At 34.1% G+C, this 23384-nt stretch overlaps 2 protein-coding genes across 2 annotated transcripts in view; one reads left to right on the forward strand and one right to left on the reverse strand.

Moving 5' to 3' along the window:
- Positions 1–721: 721 nt before the first annotated feature.
- On the reverse strand, positions 722–1819 carry LOC133192597 (uncharacterized). Its single transcript, XM_061328589.1, has one exon. The coding sequence runs from the start codon at positions 1579–1581 to the stop codon at positions 805–807; it is 777 nt and encodes a 258-aa protein (XP_061184573.1). The 5' UTR covers positions 1582–1819; the 3' UTR covers positions 722–804.
- A 378-nt stretch (positions 1820–2197) lies between these two features.
- The window catches only part of LOC133191961 (vacuolar protein sorting-associated protein 8 homolog), a 38052-nt gene continuing 16865 nt past the window's right edge, over positions 2198–23384 (forward strand). The window contains exons 1-28 of the mRNA XM_061327750.1: positions 2198–2258; positions 2492–2563; positions 3670–3812; positions 3964–4054; positions 4267–4299; positions 4465–4519; positions 4613–4737; positions 4865–4951; positions 5055–5122; positions 5552–5602; positions 5757–5859; positions 5982–6038; positions 7356–7478; positions 7632–7712; positions 7799–7882; positions 8104–8190; positions 10053–10163; positions 10476–10613; positions 11884–11976; positions 12411–12457; positions 12621–12843; positions 17374–17558; positions 18465–18574; positions 19035–19108; positions 19454–19488; positions 20750–20816; positions 21148–21240; positions 21621–21760. Coding sequence (XP_061183734.1) covers positions 2208–2258; positions 2492–2563; positions 3670–3812; positions 3964–4054; positions 4267–4299; positions 4465–4519; positions 4613–4737; positions 4865–4951; positions 5055–5122; positions 5552–5602; positions 5757–5859; positions 5982–6038; positions 7356–7478; positions 7632–7712; positions 7799–7882; positions 8104–8190; positions 10053–10163; positions 10476–10613; positions 11884–11976; positions 12411–12457; positions 12621–12843; positions 17374–17558; positions 18465–18574; positions 19035–19108; positions 19454–19488; positions 20750–20816; positions 21148–21240; positions 21621–21760 — 2627 coding nt within the window. The 5' untranslated portion in view covers positions 2198–2207. The remainder of the gene's footprint in view (positions 2259–2491; positions 2564–3669; positions 3813–3963; positions 4055–4266; positions 4300–4464; positions 4520–4612; positions 4738–4864; positions 4952–5054; positions 5123–5551; positions 5603–5756; positions 5860–5981; positions 6039–7355; positions 7479–7631; positions 7713–7798; positions 7883–8103; positions 8191–10052; positions 10164–10475; positions 10614–11883; positions 11977–12410; positions 12458–12620; positions 12844–17373; positions 17559–18464; positions 18575–19034; positions 19109–19453; positions 19489–20749; positions 20817–21147; positions 21241–21620; positions 21761–23384) is intronic.

Raw genomic sequence — 23384 nt, forward strand, 5'->3', positions numbered from 1 at the left:
ACTTGTAAATGGCACAAAACTCTGAAATAAAGAGATATTTTTGCTAGAATCATCTATGGATTTAATTCCAACTATATCCTCACTTTTAGTCTGAATGCTTTCATGCTTTCCCATATCACTGCAGAAGGGCCCCTCAAAATTGTTTGATGTATCAAGGATAATCCAGTGTTTTTCTTTCAACAAAACACCTGTTCTTGTTATTTCTGGTAGTTGTGGAGATATAGGGGGATGATTTAATGATTTAAATGATGAAAGTAGAGATTGCTTTGATGAAAGCTGTTTTGAAGAGAAAGATGATGATGCTTCATCAATTCCTCTAAGATATGTTAATTCAGATGACAAGCAATTCTCATTTATATTCGATTCTGAGTGAAATTTGGCTTCTGTTTCTCTGACTGTTTTCTGGCAAGACAAACTGCTTGAAGACTCTGTGATGTATTCACCTATAACTTCTCTGTCCTGATTATTCTCTTTAGCTTTCTCAGAGTGCTTATTCAACAACCTCATATGTTCCGAATAGGTCCTAGTCCTGCAACACTGTTTTAGATCATAGTTTCTGACAACATTAGTTATCTTCACTCTTCTACATGAATAAGAATCACTGGTATTTTCATCATCAAAAGAGTCTCTGTTATTGTCATCTCTTAAATCTGGATGGGATTCTTCTCTTTCAGCTGACATTGTGTTCTTTTTCAATACTGTGTATGATTCATTCCTATTTTCTACACAAAAGTCTTTCAACATTTTCGGAGGAAGTTTATCATCATGGTCAGTAGTATTTGAATGCACAATAGTCTTATATTTTTATAGTATGTCTGAATCATAATAACTCTCATATGTTTCTAAAGTGTAGTTACATGTTTTTCTTGCATTTTTTCTCAATTTGCCACAATGTCCTCTTATAGATACATGTAATCGTTTGCTGTGCTTATTTGCCATGTGTCTATTCTTGTTGTCTTTCGAATTAAAAATAAAGTTACACATATGACAAGTGTACACTGAGGTTGATTTGCTATTTCCTCTATAACTAGAGATTGAATGCATTGATTTTTCATCTTCAGAATGTTGCACCTTTTTTATCTTCATTTTTAATGGCTTCACAATTTTCAAAGCAACATGTAAAACATCATCCAGTTTATGACTTGGCAAGCCATGCTTATTTAAAACATCAGATACTTCCAATGAATCTGGTTTTGCTGTATTTTCATCTGCATCCATCGAAGAATCAGAAACAGGAGAAGAATTGCTCAGAGTTTTTTGACTTTCAAAGCAGAGTTTTTTCTTGCAGTTTTCACTTTTCAGGATGTCTAAGATGTAATCATCTAACTTGTGTCCTGTCTTCACTCTGTTGAAGTTGTCCATCAATTCCTCACCTGGAAATTCCCAACTTGACGAGGGGGAAAAACTTTCACTTGTATTTGAATCATCATCCATGACTGCTGAACTATTTGAACTGATGCTTGCTGAATTTTCAATCGTCAAATTATCATTAGTGAATCTGTTTGGGGATTTTACACTTTTAAGAAGGCTCAAAATATAAACATGATCTTCATCGTTTTCATCTGTGACTTTTTCCTCCATATTGAAGGTGTTTAAGCTTTAGTTTAACACGATTGATCTACTAACGAAGATCCCTCAGAATTCAACCAAATTCCAAGATTAAAAGAATGACAAAGGCATTCACAATGTTTGAAGTTAACTTTCTGCACATAGCTATGTATAATTCGCAATTATTCAAGGCTAACTCAAGCTATTTCCTTCTGGTTTGGTTAGTTCTTGCTGTTCGCTGTGGAAACTGAAACTCATTGTTTGTTCATGTATTGTGTATTCATGTATTGAGTCTTCTGCAAAAGCAAAGAATATGCATAATTAAAGCCAAGTATGTTTTCATGTATTTTGCAAATTACAGTATAGCATTGTTTTTAACCTTTCATTTCGCGAAATGTCTAAAATTATAAAATAGCGTTACTTACACGTTCTGAAAATGAAACTAGGCTGACGCTATTTTAGAATATCAAACCCGGGTTCATAAAATATATATTTTTAAATTTTACACTTATCATTTTTATCATAAAATGTAAAATGATAGTTCTATATGTATTTTTAGGATTTTAGATGAAAATGAGATTTTCTGAATGATAGTGGAAAAAAATCTTAAAGAAAAATACATCGGGATCGAGGTACAAATACACAGGTCTTCATCAGTTATGACAGAGGAAACGACAAATACAAACAACTTGTTAAACTTTGAAATAGAGGTAGGTATGCACTACTGTGCCAAATATTGCACATTGTTTAACACAAACAATGTAAAGATTTCCCATTAATATGATAACATTTTTCAACAAGAAATGATTTGGGAATCAAATAATTGTATAAAAAGGGGGTGTTGTTATCAGTTTCACCTCAAGGGTACGTATATATGGCAAAAATTAGTACATATTTTTAAAGCATTTGTGTAAAATGTCTTAATGCCTTTTTTATCTTGCAGTTTGATGATGAAGAATTTAAGTCTGACTTGCCAACTGTGGAAAACCCCACACTAGAAAGTATTCTAAATGAGGTAACAATTTTTCTGTTATGTTTTTAACAGGCAGGTAATAAAGTCTCTTTTAAGTAAAAAATAGGTTGACAGTGTGACTGTTTGGGGTGAACACAGATATGTGTATTACTGGATTCCTATTCAGTTTAATTAAGTGATTTGTCTCTTCAAACCCCACAAGACAGTTTGAACTTCTAGACTGTGGCATCACATACAGTTGTATGTTAGTTGCACTACCATAATGAAGTCTGAAAAAAGCAAATTCTAACAAAGAAAGTGTAATCTACCATTTACCTCCAATATCCATTAATTAAATCAAGGTGAGTTTATTATTTCATGGTGAACTATTCTTGTTAGCACAAGAACATAGTAGAAGCGAGATACATTTGCATTGCATTGTAGATTTTGAGATTATTGCAGAAAAAAAACAACATTTGGATCAATTTGCACAGTCCAAATTTTTTTCTTGGCCCAGCATTTGCTTAAAAAGCTTGAAGTGTCGAGTGGTGCTTTGTACCACTAACTTTTTCTATATCGATACGTATCACGATACTTGAGCCACGATGTATCACAATATGTTGAATTGGTTATAAAATTTTTTTTTGTATTAAAACGAACAAAACATTTCTTCACAAATAAGAATAATGGCTTTATTCAAAGAAGTTGTATACCTGTTGTAAAAGAAAATAATTTTACGCAAGTGGTGTTAATTATTATGTATTTCATATTTATATTAATATTTAGCATATTATATCATATATTTAACCCAAAATGTTAAGTAAACAGAGAAAAACGTAAGTTAGAACTTTTTTGCGATATTTCGATATTTCTTCATACGTATCAATATGCGTATCATCCTCACATTGAATCGATATTATCAATAACTCGATATATTGTCCCAGCCCTACTATAACAGTGCACTAACAAATTCAAAAAGCCTTAAATTAAGACTACCGGTAAACAAGTACTATGAACAGTGATTTTTTTTTTGGCATTGTGTATATAATATTGATAGGTTTATTCTAACTATTTTATCTGAATATCATTAAGTATATATATACTGTCATTTTATTAATATACTGTCCATCTACAAAAATCAAGTAAATCCCATTTTTTCCCTTTTGTAGACTGAAGACTATGAGTCACCAGTGGAAGATGACACATCTTCCGTTATATCTGCTGTCCAGGCATTTAAGGACTCAGGTGACACAACCTCCCTGTCCAGTTCTGACAGCAATCGCACAGATCGTAGTGCAAGATCCAAACAGAAGTGAGTTATTCATATTTCATGCCACATTACGTCTTTGTAACTTTCTGTGATCCCTTTCAGCTAAAAACCAAAATAATTTACTTTGAAAAAGCAGACAAAAGTAGATGATTATATTCTTATACAATCTGACTATTGATTTGTTACTTTACAGGAAGAAAATTGATATACAACAAACAGTACATGGTTCAGTTTTGAAACCCAACCGTTTAAAAAATATAGCAGCTCAACTTCACAGTGCAGCTGTTAGTAATACATGTATATATTAATCTACAAACTGTACATTTCATTTGTTAAAATATTTGGATAAACTATAGTTTATCAAGGGAGCTTAAAGCCCAAGTTTCTTTAAAAATGAAAAAAAAAAAAATACATATTTGTTTTTCAAGATGAAGCTTTTCATAACAAGTCATTAACTCTTTATGTTTCATTTGATTTATTGTCCATCTGTTAACAGGAGAGAGTTGATGCAGGAATGCCAACAGCAATGGTATAATTAGTGTGAATTTCATTTGTTTTTCTCTCAAAGTAAATTACTAAAACATTGATTATGTAATGCACATCTGAAGTCTCTTATACTGCAACTTTTAATTAAGAAAATGATTTCATAATCTTTTATGATTGATGTATAGGCTACATATGCTCTCATTTTCAGGCTGTTTCATCACTGATTGCCATTGGAACCTCACATGGACTTGTCCTGGTGTTTGGTAAGACGAAACAATTTCGACATCTTGGAGTTTCTTTTCCTTTTTTTTTTTTGGAAGTGATCTATTATATCACCTTTCTTCTGTTTCCTACAGATCCCAAACAGGTGTTGAAATGGTGTCTAGGGAGTACCGCTGTGGGCCAGCAGTATGGGTCAGTGTCTGCCCTCAGCTTCAACAAAGACTGCACCAGGCTTCTCTCTGGTTTTGCCAAAGGACAGGTGAGAATTTAGAACACTAATGAAGGACTAAAAAGACTTATCCCAGGGATATATGGGATGGATGGAAATGGGACTTCACAAATGAATTTGCATTGGCAGGAATTTGACAATTTTGATATTGTTTTAGATAACAATGTGGGATTTGACCAATGGAAAACTGCTGAGGACAATTACAGATGCTCACCCACCAGGATCAGCTGTCCTTCATGTCAAAGTAAGACTAATACGATGAATAAAACACTAGATATGTCTTGACCATATTTTCCTACTGGATGTCGTTTTAATAAGCTTTGTCTTCAAAAGAAGTCTTTGTTCAGTTTACAGACAGTCCAGTTTTAGCTGTGTGTAGTGACAGTGGGGGATCTGTGTTTGAACTAGAAATGAAGTATGTTATATTTCTGATATCTTTACTACAGGAATGTTTTTACACAATTATTTTTAAATACTGTAAACGAACTGTTTTCCACGGGATCATAATTCTACAGAATCTCAATTTCTGTTTAATCCGCGAGTAGAAAATGTCGCGGATTTCTTAGACTTTCACTATATGCCTTACATGTGTATTATGTACACTAGCTGCGACAAATTTCCATAGAAAATTTGTGACGACAAATTTTCTCAGAAAATTTGTGACCACGTATATGGCATAAATTAATACCACGCGGAAAAAAGTACTTCAACAGTACACATATTTTTAACATATACTTGTATTTTCTTCATTCAAAAGTTAAAGTTTGTCATTGTTTTAAAGAAAAAAGATTTCTTGATCTGTGATTATTGAATTAATCATAGAATTGCTCGATTGTTATTTCAGACGATTGATTGGAGTGCGTACCTGTGAATCAAAATGTCTGTTTTCTGGGAGGTGATTATTTTGATGTTATTCTCTGTAATGCACGAGTGTGCTAAGAGTGATGTTAGATGAAACAAGAAATTTTTTCTGTATAATCTATTTTTTTGTACTGTGTTGTGCTTCAAAACTTTATGATTAATTTAATTTCTCTCACTATCGTTCTCAGTCGAGGAGAAGTCTGTGTGGTTGAACCCCTGCACATGAACCTTACCATCAAAGATCATCCAATGCAGGATGTCATGGTGGTTGCTATGGCAACATTATCTAAAGTAGGTCAATGGTTCTTTAATGTCAAATTTTAATCCCTCCAATAAAAAGGACAGATTTATTTCTTGTGTTGAACATGTTCTTCTTTTCAGTATAGGTGAATCAGTATATTTTTTTCCTTCAGGTTTTGTTGGTAACACTGAGACCCCAATTGAAAGTTGTTTTTACTCATCCCCTTAAGGTGAGATTATTTTTAGATTGATGTTACTGGATTGTCAGTAGCCTCTCTTTGATTGCATGAGTGTATCATAGAACTCTTTTAATATATAGAATGATGCTTTTCTATTCAGGAAATTGTGATCACCTGGCATTTGTATTTAATTAATATAATTACATATGCTTATACATATACCATGATATTATCATTTATAGAATTATGTTAATATTTATAGAATTGTCACTACTTGTATTAATTTTATAGAGTTCTTTTACTATTTATTAGGGATGGCAATTTGTAACCGGTTAACCAATTAATCGGTCAGAACAATGGTAATCGGTTAAGAAATCTGTAATCAGTTAATCGGAAAAAGTGAAAATATGTGTAAATTTCCTTAAAATTCAATTTGCAATTTAAAAAAATCTATGAATGTTGATAAGTTTAAACGTTTTCACATACATGTATTTAGATTTAATTTATTAGGACTCTTCGGACTGGGGTGTTGGGGTAATTGGTCAATTTGTGAAGTGTTAATTGTTGTTTATACATCAGACCGTTCCCAGCTCGTCCTATATTTTTTTAATAATAATAATTAAATCACTGTTGAGTATTGGGAACAGATTATATTCTTTATCTTTTGCAGTTTTCTGTCAAATTATATTTTTACAAACGTTGTAAATTAAGTGATAGTTAAAAGAGGTTCGTTCCTGAGCTTTTGAGCAGATTTTAGTCTTGACCTCTATTTAAAAAAAACCTGCGCATTGTTTTAGTTCTTATAATAAATTTGGATTGTACAATGCAAAATAAACTATATTCAACTAAAACTCCATGATTTAATTGAGCTATGTGTGCAGATTCTAAAAATATACTTGATAAAAACTTCTCAATACTTTTGAAAGCAGGATCCAACCTCCTTAAACTTTGTTTCTGTTTATGGTGACAATGCAGAATGACCGTATGTAATGTTTGGGGGTCGTCAGAAAGATATCTATGTCCTTGATACATGTATCTCATGTATGTTTTATGGACTTCTTTTCGAAATTGAATTAAAATACGTAAAGTGTATACATATGAAGCATAAACAGAATATTACTAATGCCATTTTTCTTTTCTTTTTATATATATATATTAATTTATTAGGGGTGTATGAATAGAATTAATTTTAAAAAACAATGACTGGAAATGTGTATTTTGTTACGATTAACCGGTTAATCGGTAGGAACATCTTACGATTAACCGATTGGCAATTCTCTATTCAATTGCCATCCCTACTCTTTATAGAATTCTGTTACTGTATAAAGAATTGTGCCACTATTTATAGAATTGTGTTACTATTTATAGGGTAGTCCCACCAGTCTCCCACTGCTTGCCTGGCAGTTTGTCATTATCCAGGTGTCAGAGAGGGACAGAGTCATAGACCCAGTACTGGTGTTTGCTAGGGAATCTACTATCTATTTTTACCAGGTATATGTATAGACAAATCAGAAACTCTGAAATCCAATAGCTAATGCACAGGCACATAAGATAATGCACAGGAACACATGATAATGCAAAGGTATGAGAGCTGTTGAACAGTCTCCTGAGTATTTATTAATACCATATAATTGTTGATTCTAGGTGATCTGTAGTAATGCCCAGGACATAAAATGTACAGGTTTACAGAAGATCAAGGTACCTTACAAGATGCTGGCTGTGGCTGTAAGTATCATAAAGTACATTATATGCATAATATATTGAGTTGAATGGCTAGAGAAATTTTAGATTAAAATGTTTTTGCATTGTAGTGGATGAATCCAAGAGTCCTGGTTGCCTTGGATACAAATGAAAAAATGCATGTCATTGATGTCAGGTCTGAAGAGGAGCTGGAGGTTAGCTGCGGCATTTATTATCATAGAGACATAATCTTGAAAGTTGAAAATGCATACATGTAATATTTGGAAAACCTGTTTAGATGTTTTGTTTGGAAGGGGGGGGGGGGGAGACTTCATATATGATTAGAAGCTTTGTACTTATATTGGGGGTAAGAATTTTAAATCAAATATTTTTATTCTTACAACTTGCTGTTTGTATGCCTGAAAATTCATTACAGGTAGTGGATGTGTCTGATGTACAGTTGGTGTATAATAACAGTCACTTCAAGTCCCTGGCTACAGGAGGCAATGTCAGTCAGGCTCTGGTAAGTTAATCATTACAAGCCCCTGGCTACAGGAGGCAATATCAGTCAGGCTCTGGTAAGTTAATGGCTACTGGAGACAATGTCAGTCAGGCTCTGGTAAGTTAATCATAACAAGTCCCTGGCTACTGGAGGCAATGTCAGTCAGGCTGTGGTAAGTTAATCATAACAAGTCCCTGGCTACAGGAGGCAATGGTCAGTCAGGCCCTGGTAAGTTAATCATAACAAGTCCCTGGCTACAGGAGACAATGTCAGTCAGGCTGTGGTAAGTTAATCATAACAAGTCCCTGGCTACAGGAGGCAATGTCAGTCAGGTTGTGGTAAGTTAATCATAACAAGTCCTTGGCTGCTGGAGGCAATGTCAGTCAGACTCTGGTAAGTTAATCATAACAAGTTCCTGGCTACAGGAGGCAATGTCAGTCAGGCTGTGGTAAGTTAATCATAACAAGTCCCTGGCTACAGGAGGCAATGTCAGTCAGGCTGTGGTAAGTTAATCATAACAAGTCCTTGGCTGCTGGAGGCAATGTCAGTCAGACTCTGGTAAGTTAATCATAACAAGTCCCTGGCTACAGGAGGCAATGTCAGTCAGGCTGTGGTAAGTTAATCATAACAAGTCCCTGGCTACAGGAGGCAATGTCAGTCAGGCTGTGGTAAGTTAATCATAACAAGTCCTTGGCTGCTGGAGGCAATGTCAGTCAGACTCTGGTAAGTTAATCATAACAAGTCCCTGGCTACAGGAGGCAATGTCAGTCAGGCTGTGGTAAGTTAATCATAACAAGTCCCTGGCTACAGGAGGCAATGTCAGTCAGGCTGTGGTAAGTTAATCATAACAAGTTCCTAGCTACAGGAGGCAATGTCAGTCAGGCTGTGGTAAGTTAATCATAACAAGTCCCTGGCTACAGGAGGCAATGTCAATCAGGCTGTGGTAAGTTAATCATAACAAGTTCCTGGCTACAGGAGGCAATGTCAGTCAGGCTGTGGTAAGTTAATCATAACAAGTTCCTGGCTTCAGGAGGCAATGTCAGTCAGGCTGTGGTAAGTTAATCATAACAAGTCCCTGGCTACAGGAGGCAATGTCAGTCAGGCTGTGGTAAGTAAATCATAACAAGTCCCTGGCTACAGGAGGCAATGTCTGTCAGGCTGTGGTAAGTTAATCATGACAAGTCCCTGGCTACAGGAGGCAATGTCAGTCAGACTGTGGTAAGTTAATCATAACAAGTCCCTGGCTACAGGAGGCAATGTCAGTCAGGCTGTGGTAAGTTAATCATAACAAGTTCCTGGCTACAGGAGGCAATGTCAATCAGGCTGTGGTAAGTTAATCATAACAAGTCCCTGGCTACAGGAGGCAATGTCAGTCAGGCTGTGGTAAGTTAATCATAACAAGTCCCTGGCTACAGGAGGCAATGTCATTCAGGCTCTGGTAAGTGAATCATTCTATTTGTTTCCTTTTGTTATGGGAATATTTAAAGTATAAATACAGAAGTTAATCCCTAGTGATGACAGAATACTCCTTCCTCATGTGTAGTTACCTCAGGTATATGTATAGACTTTTTTATCTCAGCTAGGATGATGTGTTCCTGGTTCTGTTTGTTAGTGAACATTGCTGGAGTTCAGTGCCATTTCTAAGTTCATGCTGGGACACATGTTCTTCAAAATCTCAAAGAAAAAAAATTAACCAATGCTGGGTCATGTAACTGGCTATAACTGACATTTGTGTTAAGATTTTTACAGAGCTGTGGATCAGGAGGGGATATTTTTATCAAAGGAGGATAAACTTAGTCCAGACAGTTTTGTGCAATTTTGATTGTTAATTTACATAAAATCCACTTTTCTGTTGACAATGGATTTATTTTCTCTATGTTCAGGCGATGGCTGGGGAGGAGGCCTGCTACCAGACCGTGGTTGGTCACAATGGTCAGTTACTGTTGCTAGGTACCAAGGCTGTGTATGTCTACATGCTACGCAGCTGGAGGGAGGTAAGGCAGTGGTCAATTCATAGCAGTCAAGAAAAGATATACACTGTAGAACAGGGTATTCCCAAAAGAATGACAGTAACTACAATGAAAATCTTACTGCTTACATATATATTGAATCAGAATGTAAAAATCTTCAATTCTCTGCAAGTTTACTGAATATGACCTATGATCCTATGAAGAATCACTTTCATAAAGGTTACAAGCAGTATTTCATTTTTGTCATCATTTACCGTTATGAATCTACTGCAACCAACTGTAATTAAAGCTTACTTTGTATGTATGTTTGTATGTGGATATGTATTGTATTTTCAGCGTATTGATGTTCTGGTGAAGCGGAATAAATACAATGAAGCCTTGGCTCTGGCATTGTCATTTTATGATGGTCGAGCCAAAGCCGTCATTGGACTCAGTGGGTCCTCAAAAATCAAAAGGGAAATAATTTCTAGTATGGTAAGCTAAAGTTTGATGTAAAATGTAAATAATTAAAATCTAGATATTATTTTTTATGCATGCAGAAAAACAGAACCAGTTTATAGTAAATTACTAACTTCTCTGTTTATATCTGTATTTATCAATCTCCCAAGGTCAAAGTATACTGTAAAATCACATATTTTTGTGGGGGCAAATTTTCTTGATTTGAAGGGGGATTGGTTCATGGGGATTGAATTTCATGGTAAGAAATGCAAGATTGTTATATATTTTTGAAACTGATTTTTTAAGGAGGACATGAATTAAGAGGTCTTTCCATACCACAAAAACAAAGAAAATCTAATTATGTTCTCTTTCGCTTCGCTCAGCTGAACATAAATTATTTCCTATTCTTTTTACATAAATAAAAACTCAAACACAAATATTGGAGGAGGCGACAATGTTAGCCAGATTTAATAAAACAGATTTGTACAAATGTAAACGTGTCCATTGGAGTAGTCTTGCAGCCCAGGTTGGAAGAAAAGCACAAAGGCAGTCCTGGAATAGTCCCAAAGATACTATGCAACTCCAGGCTAGGAATCAGATCAACTTTAAAGAAACTGAACAACAATCTACAAAATAAATCTGCTTCATTATTATATGAAAGTAAAATTTTCGGAAAACTGATAGGTCGTGGCTAACTTGTCGAATGGCAATAGAACTTAAAACATGAGTTTAAATACCCTTAGATCGAATTACTACGTGCCACAAAATAGACCCCGAATGTGATTTAAATTAATATAGCGCTTAAGTGACATCAATAGAAAGTATACTGACAAGATACATATTGCCTAGATAGCCGAATCAATATACCTGCCGCCGCTCACGCCGAAGCAACCAGGATCGACCCCACAGAGCATCAAACATTTTTTTTTTTAATGTAACCGAAAAGAAATTTATACCTCCATAAAATATTTTTTTAATGATTTCACTGTATTCAATATTGTACATGTAATTTGTAACATTGTAAATGAATTCTTCATTGTGTAGTTCAAATCCTGTTATTGTTCTGGGCTTAAAAGTCAAAATTGATGTTAGCATTTTCCTATTTTCACACTCCTGGGTTATTTTTCTCAAATCTGAAGGATCAGTATAATATTTGAGTGTTTCATGTCAAAATTCTTTTAGGAAAAGAGATCAAGAATTATGTGTATAGATCCTTGATTATAATTCTTCTGGACAGGATGGGGAGTTTAAGGACAATTGCATGTACACTTTAGCACAAAGTAAAGCTTATTTGTTGTCTTTACAGATGTTAGATCTCCTGTTTGAGTACGTAGACTTGTCCATGACAACACTGTGTCCAGAGAAGGGGAAGATGGAGGAGCTGGAGGCTTACTATCAGGTCTGTAAATGCTGTTAACATCTTGTTAATACTGTAAACATCCTGTAAATACTGTAAACACCCTTTAAATACTTTAACATGTAAATACTGTAAACATCCTCTAATACTGTAAATATCCTGAGAATTCTAGGATCTGCATTCTGTTTAATTACAGATATTGATTCCTTGCAGTTGGATAAAAAAATCAACACTTATTGTATTTAGCTCATTAATGGTTAGAATCCAAAGAATAAAAAATAGAGCAAAGGCCTTACTATAATTCAGGCATTGAACATGAAAAAAATTGTTTAAGCTTGAAAAATGAAAATAGAATTCAATGAATGCTCCAGTAATTCTTGCACCTATTAAGCATTTTTTCAGTTTATCTAAATTTTAGTTTATTAAAAATGATGATGTTTTCCTTAAAAATCAATTCTTAATTCAAAATTTTTCAGAATATTGTTCCTGTATGTGTTGATTACTGTTTACATCTCAACAGAACGTAAGTATTTAATGTTGTTGATGCCATAAAAATATTTATTATATGGTTATAGGTTCTTTACAGTATACAGTATTTTTTTTTAGAATTTCAGAAATATGAAAGGCTGAAATTCGCTTGTTATTGTTGATTTTGTTGACACAAATGTTTTAAACTTTTATTTCAGTGATATTTTGTTCGGGAGGATCTATGACAGATTTGCTGTAGACTACATTGCCCGGGGGACATTTCTGGAGTGTCTGGAGCCGTACATCCTCAGTGACAAGCTTCGTTCCATCCCTCCCAGTGTAATGAAGGACCTTGTGGAGCACTACCAGGATAAAAACATGTTAGAGGGAGTGGAATCCTGCATAGTTCACCTGGAGGTCACAAGTCTGGATATACACCAGGCAAGCTATAATCGCTAGATTTCATTTATGTATTGAATGAATTATTCAGGTGCTTATTCACATTTAAATCTGATATTTTAAAAACTGATATAAATTTACATTATACTATGTTAAAAAGAAAATACATGATCATGCAGTGTCTGAAAAGATTATAAAATGAATGTGTTCAGAGAAGCTTAATTAGGGCTTCACTCTTCCATACAGTGATAGTCTGCCTCCATTCATCTGTCTGTCCTTCAATCTGTCTCTTGGTCTGTCTGTCCAATTTCAGTTGTCCAGATATTATTTTCTCTTCCCTTGGACCAGTTGGGCTCAAACTTAACCCAGAGAGTGCCCACAGGTAGAGCTTTTGCAGTGATGTCGAACCAATTTTCTTGATCAAAAACAAATTTGAAAAATTTCTCAATGTAAAATCCTTGTCCAGAGCATATTTTGTCTCCCCTTGGCCCAGTATGGCTCATACTTCATCCAAAGAGTGTCTGTGTGGATGGTGTGTAGTGGACTTTAAATGAATCAATTTTCTAGATCATAAGTCAAGGTTGAAAAAAACCTCTTTGTGCAAAATCCTTGTCTGGAGATATTTTCTCTCCTTTTGGTCCTTCCTGATTCAAACTTAACTTGTAGAGTGTGTAATGGTAGACTATGTGTGGTGTCCTTCAGCTAAGTTTCTATTATAGTGATCAAGGTTATACATGTAGTTACTGTAAATCTCTGTAATTTTTTTTAAACCCCCGCAAACGAAGTTTAGGGGGGTATATTGGAATCAGCATGTCTGTCTGTCTGTCCATCTGTCCGTCTGTCTGTCTGTCTGTAGACGAGATTTTGTCCTGACCATTTCTTGGAAACTGTTGCAAGGATTTCTCTGAAAATTTGTACACTTATTATTTGCCATATGAAGGTGTGCACCTGGTATTTTCATCATGATTGGATAATTTTTTTGCATTTTACAGGTGTGTTTTTTTTCATTTTTATGTTCCCCAAACGAAGTTTGGGAACATATTGTTTTTACTATGTTTATTATTATTATTATTATTATTATTATTCTTTTTTTTCTACTTTCTTCTCCGGTACTTTTTTGTCCGGGAGTGTTCTCATAGAACCACTCATCCGATTGACATGAAACCTTTTTAGGGTTAATAGGCATGTTGTGTAGGTGTTCGGAACGAAGGTCATTTTGCGCGCACATGCATGCACGTGCGCGCGCGTGCAATGAGTGAAATGACTGATATACTTGATGAAGCCGTAACTTTTATATTTCTTGATGACTTGCTTTGAAACTCAAAATATAAAGATATATTAGTAGTCTAGACAAGATAACATGGTCAAATTAGCGTGAACTCACGCGCATGCACGTGCGCTCTTCTCTGATTGGCTGATACAAAAATCTCAATAATTTCCTTCTTTTTTGACAAAATACTTTGAAATTTAGAAGTATATATTATAAGGTGCTACAGCATGTTATATAGGAAATTTCTTGAACACACGCGCATGCAGGTGTGCTGCAATCTGATTGGTTGAAACTTTAAATGTCTATAACTCCCTTGGTTTTCAACAAAACAGGATGAAATTTACGACATGGATAGGCACATAGAGCTCCTACATTATGATACTATCAAAATTGAATGCAAGGCCATGCATGTGCGTATGCTGAATTCTGATTGGCTATTACTTAAAGGGTTACATCTCTCTTATTTTTCAATGAGATTCTTTAATATTTAACACAAATGTATGTATTGTGAGACACTATAAGAAAATTAATGTGAAAAATGTAGAAAACATGTGCAAGCACAGGCGCTGAAATTTGATTGGCTAATACCCATATGGCTATATCGGAGTAGTTTTCCAATGAAATACCCTTAAAAATAAAGTGTCCATCTATATTACAAAAGTATTGTTTAATTTATTGAAGCTTGTAGGGAATGGGGCATCATAAGGGATTGGGGAGCCGTTTGGGGAACATCTGTAACGGTTCCCGTTACAATTAGCACTAGTTATTATGTGGTTTTGTCCGGATCTGTTCCCAGAGACTATTGCATAGATTTGTATGAAAATTTGTACACTTATTATTTACCATATGAAGATGTGCACCTGGTATTTTCAACATTATTTGATAATTATTCTGCATTTTACAGGTGTTTTTTTTTTTCATTTTTATTGACTTAGTCATTTCGGGTTCATGTCTAAGGTTTGAGACATAGAATCTAGAACAACTGTACAAAAATGTGAACTACAGCTTAAAACTACTTATCAGAACTAAAAAAAAATCACAAAATATTAAAAACAGTTTTTACATTACACAGCAGATAGTGTAAATCTATTTGTCCCTTTGGAGTAATGAGTGGACATGCATCCAGTTAAAGATTAATTAATGAGTTCAGTGTGGGAAGCTGTTAGGGCATCTCTGATCAAGCAGGTCTTATCTATATCTCCTGGGAATTGGGCAGAAAGAACTAAAGATCTCTGTTGTCTAAGCCTCTTAATATTGTAATTTATGTCTGTCAAAATACATAGTTACTGAAACCAGCCTTTTATTTTTAAAATGAGTTTGATATAAAGGTATTAAGATCAATTTGACTTTGTTTAATTAATTATGATTTTTTTTTTCAACAATCAATTTGCAGAGTGTCATGTCTCGCAAAGATGACAGATAACTGCAAACTATTTTTTCAATGTAATTAAAAACACTGTAATTATTAGTATTGATGTTTTATTAGGCTGCACCTTAATTTCATTCATTAAAAAAAAAATATAATGAGTAATTAAATTTTCACTCTAATAACTCGGATCTGTTCCCAGAGACTATTGCATAGATTTGTATGAAAATTTGTACACTTATTATTTACCGTATGAAGATGTGCACCTGGTATTTTCAACATTATTTGTTAATTTTTCTGCATTTTACTGGTGTTTGTTTTTTTCATATTTATTGACTTAGTCACTTCGGGTTCATGTCTAAGGTTTGAGACATAGAATCTAGAACATCTGTACAAAAATGTGAACTATAGCTTAAAACTACTTATCAGAACTAAAAAAAAAATCACAAAATATTAAAAACAGTTTTTACATTACACAGCAGATAGTGTAAATCTATTTGTCCCTTTGGAGTAATGAGTGGACATGCATCCAGTTAAAGATTAATTAATGAGTTCAGTGTGGGAAGCTGTTAGGGCATCTCTGATCAAGCAGGTCTTATCTATATCTCCTGGGAATTGGGCAGAAAGAACTAAAGATCTCTGTTGTCTAAGCCTCTTAATATTGTAATTTATGTCTGTCAAAATACATAGTTACTGAAACCAGCCTTTTATTTTTAAAATGAGTTTGATATAAAGGTATTAAGATCAATTTGACTTTGTATAATTAATTATGATATATTTTTTTTCAACATTAAATCAATTTGCAGAGTGTCATGTCTCACAAAGATGACAGATAGCTGCAAACTATTTTTTCAATGTAATTAAAAACACTGTAATTAGTAGTATTGATGTTTTATTAGGCTGCACATTAGTTTCATTCATTAAAAAAAATATAATGAGTAATTAAATTTTCACTCTAAATGTTTAAGCAAGTTGTGAACACCTCTCACATCTAGAAAACATTAGTGATTTGGTACCTTCTCTGAAAAACCCAGCGAGGGTATTTGTCCCATTTGGACAGTTCTAGTTTCTTTAGTATCCTATTTATTTGTGTAGAACATATTTTCTCTAACCTTAGCCCTGTTGGACTCAAACTTAACCCATTGAATGCCCCATGGGTAGAGGATGTGCAGTGTCCTTGAACCAGTTTTCTAGATGAAAGGTCAAGGTCAAAAAACTTCTTTGTGTAAAATCCTTGTCCAGAGCATATTTTTCTCCCATTGGCCCTACTTGGCTCATACTTCACCCGTAGAGTGTCCATGGGTAGAGAATGTGAAGTGTTCTTGAGCCAAGCATCTTAGTTTGTGGTGAGGGTTAAAGCAAATTTGTAAAATTTCTTTTCTTGAGCATATTTTACTCTCCTTTTGACCCATTTAACTCAAACTTCACCCAAGAGTGTCCTTGGATTTCATCATTATGTCCTTTGCTAAAAGCAGGCTATTTGAGATGGTCACCAATTCAATATTGTCTTAGTTATTATCAGTAATTTAAACATTCTTGATACTAATACATTCTTGAATATTACCAGTGAATAAATTTGGAATGCAAGGTATATTTAAATGATACATTTTTCATTAAAATCAAATATTATGGTCCGAGTAACCAAGTTATCCATGTACCAAGGTACACAATTTCAGACTGTAGAGTATATCCTATTTGAATATTTTTATATTCAAACCTTGTTATCTCGATTTCGATGGGACCGAGCAAAAACTTCGAGATATCTGAGGATTTGAGATATCAAGGGTAAAATACTTAAAGAATAAGTGGTTGGGACTTCCAAATCACTTCGACATATCCATGGTATTCGAGATATCTGTGTTCAAGATATCGAAGTTCAACTGTATAGTACTTTTAAAATGTCAAATAATAAATTCATAACGTCTTCTCAAAACAGGTGGTGAATCTTTGTTGGTCCCATGGACTGTATGATGCCATCATTTATGTGTACAACAAAGGCATGCATGATTACACTACTCCATTAGAAGAACTGCTGGGCATTCTAAAACAAGCCGTCAGCACAGGGATTCAACTGACAGACGAACAGATAAGACTGGGGAACAAGCTGCTGGTGTACATCAGGTATGGTTTATTCTCTCTACAAAACAAGTACAAATATTGTACATAAACTTATTAAACCCCCGCTTGAAAAGCAGTGGGTGTTTAGTGATGGGAGTGTCCGTCCGTCCATCTGTTACGCTTTGGGATACACATCTCTTATCCGCAACTCCTCTTATACCACTGAATAGAATTTGATGATACTTTTACAGAGTATTTGTTACATAGTGCCATTGTGCACCTCCTATTTTACTTTTTGATCAGACAAATATTTCGGGTTTCCAATAGCACAACATAGAACACTGCCATTCTTTCTATAATATTGAGGGATACCCATCTCTTGTCCGTATATCCTCCTATACCACTGAATAAGATTTAATGAGACTTTCACAGAATCTTTATTACATAGTGCCATTGTGCACCTCCTATTCTGCTTTTTGATTGGACACTTATTTCGGATCTCCCACAGCAAAACAGTCATGGACTTTGCCATTTTAAACATATGGGAGGTGGGGAGTATCATTTGTGAGCTCAGTGCTCACAGTTCCTCTTGTTTAAGAATATATTCAAAATTCAGTGAAGATATAAGCCAGGAACTATTTGGAACAATTATGAAGTAGTACATATACTATTGATATTTACACATAAATTAAATACTCATTTGGAAGGGTCTCTTAAGACTATAACTTGTATTATTGTCAAAAATTCATTGTAACATCATTCATACAGTAACATCTCCATATTTTATCAATGTTACAAATTATGAATGGATTAAATTTTTTGTAAGCCATATTTTCTTTTGAAGTAAACACACAATGTTGGGTATACATCAACTTAAGTCTCAAAGCAGGGTACTTGACAACTATTCATGAAATTTCAAGAATTTTTTCAAGAAATACCTATTACAGTTTGAACATACAATCATTTCAGCTGCTGTTTAGCGGGAAGAGCTTATCCCCTGGGTGATATTCCAGAGGATATGGTGGCAGATGTGAAGAGGAATGTCTTTCAGTGTATCACTCGTTTGAGGGTTAAAGATGGTAGGCATATGAAATTATATGTTGTTGAAAATTACACGATAAAAATGTCAAAAATTTTGAAGTATTATTATTCATACATATTCATGGAAGTGCAAATGGCTAATGTTTTAAACAATGACCTAAATTCACAAATTTTAGAATTTTTAGACTGATTTTTTTTTTTGGAGATTGCCTTTATATATGAGTCATTTTCATTAATGGACATTGTTTGGAAAGGATATACATGTATAATTATATAAACTTTATTATTTGAAACTCAGTGCAGTCAAGAAAAAACTGAGTTATCCAAGGACTTTGAGATAACAAGGTTAAAAATACATAAAGAAAGAGTAGTAGGAACTTCCAAGTGACTTTGACATATCCATGATATTCAAGATATCCATGTTTGAGATAATGAAGTTCAACTGTATATGTACAAGTACATACATATGTACACTATACATGCATTACATACTTGTAGATGAATCCACTTACCCATATCTGAGAACACTGCTTCACTTTGATACAAGGGAGTTCCTCAATGTTTTAGCCTTGGTGAGTTGGATCAGTTTCCATTAAGCTACATGTATTAAAGTAGACAGTAATTTTAGATTTTTGAAAATATTTTTGTTTCATTTCTCTTATTTGGAATTTAAAAGTTTTATAAGGCAGAAAGAACCTAGGATCATGAAAATGAAGTTTTAATTTCTTTAATTCCTGACAATTTTTTAAAGTAAAGATGGAGATTACAATGAAATCAACTCAAATGTTGAGGACAAAAATTTCATAAAGGAAACAGTGATTGTCAATGTTAAAAGTTATCTTTCTTTGAAGAGTACCGTTCTTCCTTGCTAGAACAGTTGCCATGGTACCTAAATGATGATTGATTTTTTTTTTCAGGCTTTTGAAGAGAGAGAATTTAATACTGAAGAAGGGTAACACATTTTATTTTTCATGATTTCTTTATGTATTACAGCAGTTTAAGAATTAGAGGGCAGAGAAATTTTTTTTTTACAGAGCACATGAACATGTATAGACTTTTTTTATGTTAAGATATGTTTTTAAAAAAGCCATTATTCAAACTTGTACCATACTGTATTTTAAAACAAAAATGTTTGCAGTGTTGATGCTAAAAGTTTATCTTCAGATATCATGTGTTAGCAGGGTTAATGAAACAAGTTCAAATACAGTAAACTTCTTTTATAACGTATCTCAGGGGACTGTGATAAATCCTACGTTATAACCGGTGTACGTTATAAACGGAGACGGGAAGTACTCAGTACACCTTTACCGTAAGCACTTTTCAAACTGCTAGTGTGTTATTAATATTTTAAAGTATGTATAGTATGTAAATAAATGATTTACAGGTATATTTGGTTTCATGCCTTATATTAAGAAAGATTTAATATTCACTAACATTTTATTTTCACAAAGTATAAATTATTTCAAAATCACTTAAGTGCTGTACAATCTTGATCATCGTCAGATCATATAAAGAGTCCGTGATGTTTGTCTGTTTGGCCTGACGACATTTATTTACAAAAGTCTCCAGAGTTGCCAGAGTCGTGAAAACTTCGGACTAATGCCCTTTGATCGTCAGGGTAGATGGTATGCATGTGTCAGGCATGGCCTCGTCGTCGTCGCGGTCTAGTGATACTGAATCAATGTATTTTTCTTTCACTAGTTTAATTATATCATTTTCGGTTATATTGCTATTTACTGACTCAAAGGTGAATTTTTATTCAAACAATTATGAGTACATCTACTGGATGACCTTTATCAAACAATTATTAAAAATACATCTACCTGAAACAACAAGAAAACCTTGTTAGAAAATCACCCATTACGGAGAAGCTATGAAGTCAACAAACCGTGACTAATCTGCAGTCACTGAGCTGATAGAAAACTCTGAAAAGGTGTGAAACCACGTGTCAGAATACATTATAAGAGGTGTAATTATGTAACCGAGTACGTTATAAAAGAAGTTTACTGTACTGTGAAATCACTAATTTTCATACAATTTAATTTTCGTTGATTTTATGGTATGAAAAGACCATGAATTCATGTCCTCTAAGAAGTGCTAAATTGTAATTAAAACAATGCTATACTTCTTCAACCATGAAATAAAATCCCCACAAACCAATATATTTTTCTCAAACCCTGAATATTTGACCTCACGAAAATAAGTGATTTCAGGATACAGAATCGTCAGAGAGTTGTGGATATCCTTCTACAAGTGATGGTTGAAAGTGGGGAGTTCACTGTAAGTCTCTCATTAGGGATTCTTGAGCAGATTCTTTCAGATGTACTGTTACATCAATTGTTAAAAGAGTTCAGTTTTCATTGGAAAAAAAGAGATTGAAAGAAGGTATTTAGAATTTTTTTTATGAATTCTCAGAAATCAATCAAGATGTTTTCAGTTAAAGTTGTAGAATGTTATGGAGAATGGAATATTGTTCGACATTAATGCACACATACCTGTACATACATTTACAGCAATAAAAACATATGTGACAAATGATATTTGAAATTTCTGCATTTAATATGATTTGAAGCGCAGGTGAAGTCTTCAGATAGTTTTTTCTGTTTTGTAGCCCACACAGATAGGAATCCTTTTCACGTTTCTAGCCAGACAGATGGCCTGTCATGAAAACACAATCCTCGTCAACAGAGTCCTGTTTGAACAGGTGCTTTATAATTATCAAATGGAAAATAGATGATGAAAATTAGATTTATAGCTTTGTTATATAAGCTAATCAAAGTTTGTAATTAATGATTTTTTTTAATACTGACTTCTCATATGATACTGTAAACCAACTATTATTCAGGTCATCTTTCATTTGCAATTCAGCAGTTTGAAATCAATCCGCAACTATTAATTTTCATGACCTAGGAAACATTCTCTACAAATACAAAGCAAAATAAATGGTTTGGAGCGATGAATATTTGCGAGTTAAAGAAGGTCACGAAACTCGCAGATATTTATCACGTGAATAAAAGCTGGTTTACAGTAAAATGAATAGTATGTTTGACCTTGTTTATGAGGACAATATTGTTGGTGTTCCAGGTCTTAGAGTTTTTAGCTAACCCTGAGGATGACTCCCGCCATGAGGAGAGACAGCAGGCTCTGATGGAGCTCCTCCAGGCAGGGGGATTAAAACAGGTGGATGAGGAAAAGTTACTGTCTATGGCTGAGAATGCCAAGTTGTGAGTAATGTTTATTTCCTCCCTGAAGTATTCCATTATCAAAATACATTCAGTTGAACTTCACTATCTTGAACACGGCTATCTCGAATACCTTAGATATGTCAAAGTCATTTGGAAGTCCCAAGCACTTTATCTTTAAGTATCTTACCCTCAATATCTCGAACCCTTGGATATCTCGAAGTTTTTTCTCAGTCCCATCGAGTTTGAGATAACGAGGTTTGACTGTATTTTACAACTAATGGTTAGGTTAGTAATCTGTGAGTTTTCATGAAGAGAATGGACATAACATTTTTAAAAAAATCAGTAAAATAAATATTGAAGCCCTTGAAATCTATTTTATTAGCTCTTCTGAGCCAAAGGCTCAAAGAGCTAATGCTATGGCCATTTGTGCGGTGTGCGTAAACTTTTTAGAATATGGGCCATAACTTAAGAACCCCTTGGCCAATTATTGTCAAATTTGTCACAGGGTATCCTTGGCCCAAGGGCTCCCTTTTATACTAAAACTGGGGTTGTGACCCTTTAACAAGGGGAGATAATTAGGAAAATAGAAACAAAAGTACTGGTTGCTAAAAAATCTTCTTCTCAAGAACCACTGGGCAGATTATCACCAAACTTACACAAAAAGATGAGGATATGTTGTAGATTAAAATTTGCACGGGGATTTACCCTGGGGCAAAGGGCGTGGTCTCAAGGTCACTTCAAAGTTGACCAAAAATTACATTTTATTAAAATGTTGATATTTTGCTTACTATAAGGACTAGGACCATCAAATCTTGTCAGTTGGTGCATCTAAGGACCTCATATCATGTTGACTCAAAAGTAGGTCACGGTGACCTACTTTTTAAATTTTGCGGCCATTCTTTTTCAAAATGATTTAGAGGCATATTTTGAACAATTTAAGGCCTATGATCATCAAACTTTGTCAGTTGATGCATCTTGGGTCCTCAAAGTACGTCAACTAAAAAGTAGGTCACCTTGACCTACTTTTTGAATTTTATGGCTAATCTTTTTTAAAACAATTAAGGTCATTAATTCGAATACGGGGAGGCTTAGAATCATTAAATCTTGTTAGATGATGCATCTTGGGGCCATAAAACATATTTATTAAAAAGTAGGTCACAGTGACCTACTTTTTGAACTTCGCAGGCATTCGATTTCAAAGCGTTTTAGAGGCATAATTTGGACATTTTAAGTCCTATGATCATAAAACTTTGCAAGTTGATGCATCTTGGGTCCTCAAAAAAGGTCAACTGAAAAGTAGGTCACCGTGACCTACTTTTCAATTTATATGACTATAATTAAATATTTCAGGTACTAATTGGCTTAGAATCATAAAACTTTGTCAGTTGATGCATCTTGGGTCTTTGGAGTAGGTCGACTAAAAAGTAGGTCACCGTGACCTACTTTTGAAAATTTATGGCTTTAATTAAATATTTGGGGTACGAATTGGCTTAGAATCATCAAACTTTGTCAGTTGATGCCTCATGGGTTTTCGGAGTAGGTCGATTAAAAAGTAGGTCACCATGACATACTTTCGGAAAATTTATGGCTTTAATAAAATATTTTGGGTACTAATTGGCTTAGAATCATAAAACTTTGTCAGTTTAAGCGTCATGGGTCTTCG

The sequence above is a fragment of the Saccostrea echinata genome, unplaced genomic scaffold (genome assembly GCF_033153115.1).
Source record: "Saccostrea echinata isolate AGI-Se365-2 ecotype Australia unplaced genomic scaffold, CSIRO_AGI_Sech_v1 ptg000025l, whole genome shotgun sequence".
Classification (NCBI taxonomy): Eukaryota; Metazoa; Mollusca; class Bivalvia; order Ostreida; family Ostreidae; genus Saccostrea; species Saccostrea echinata.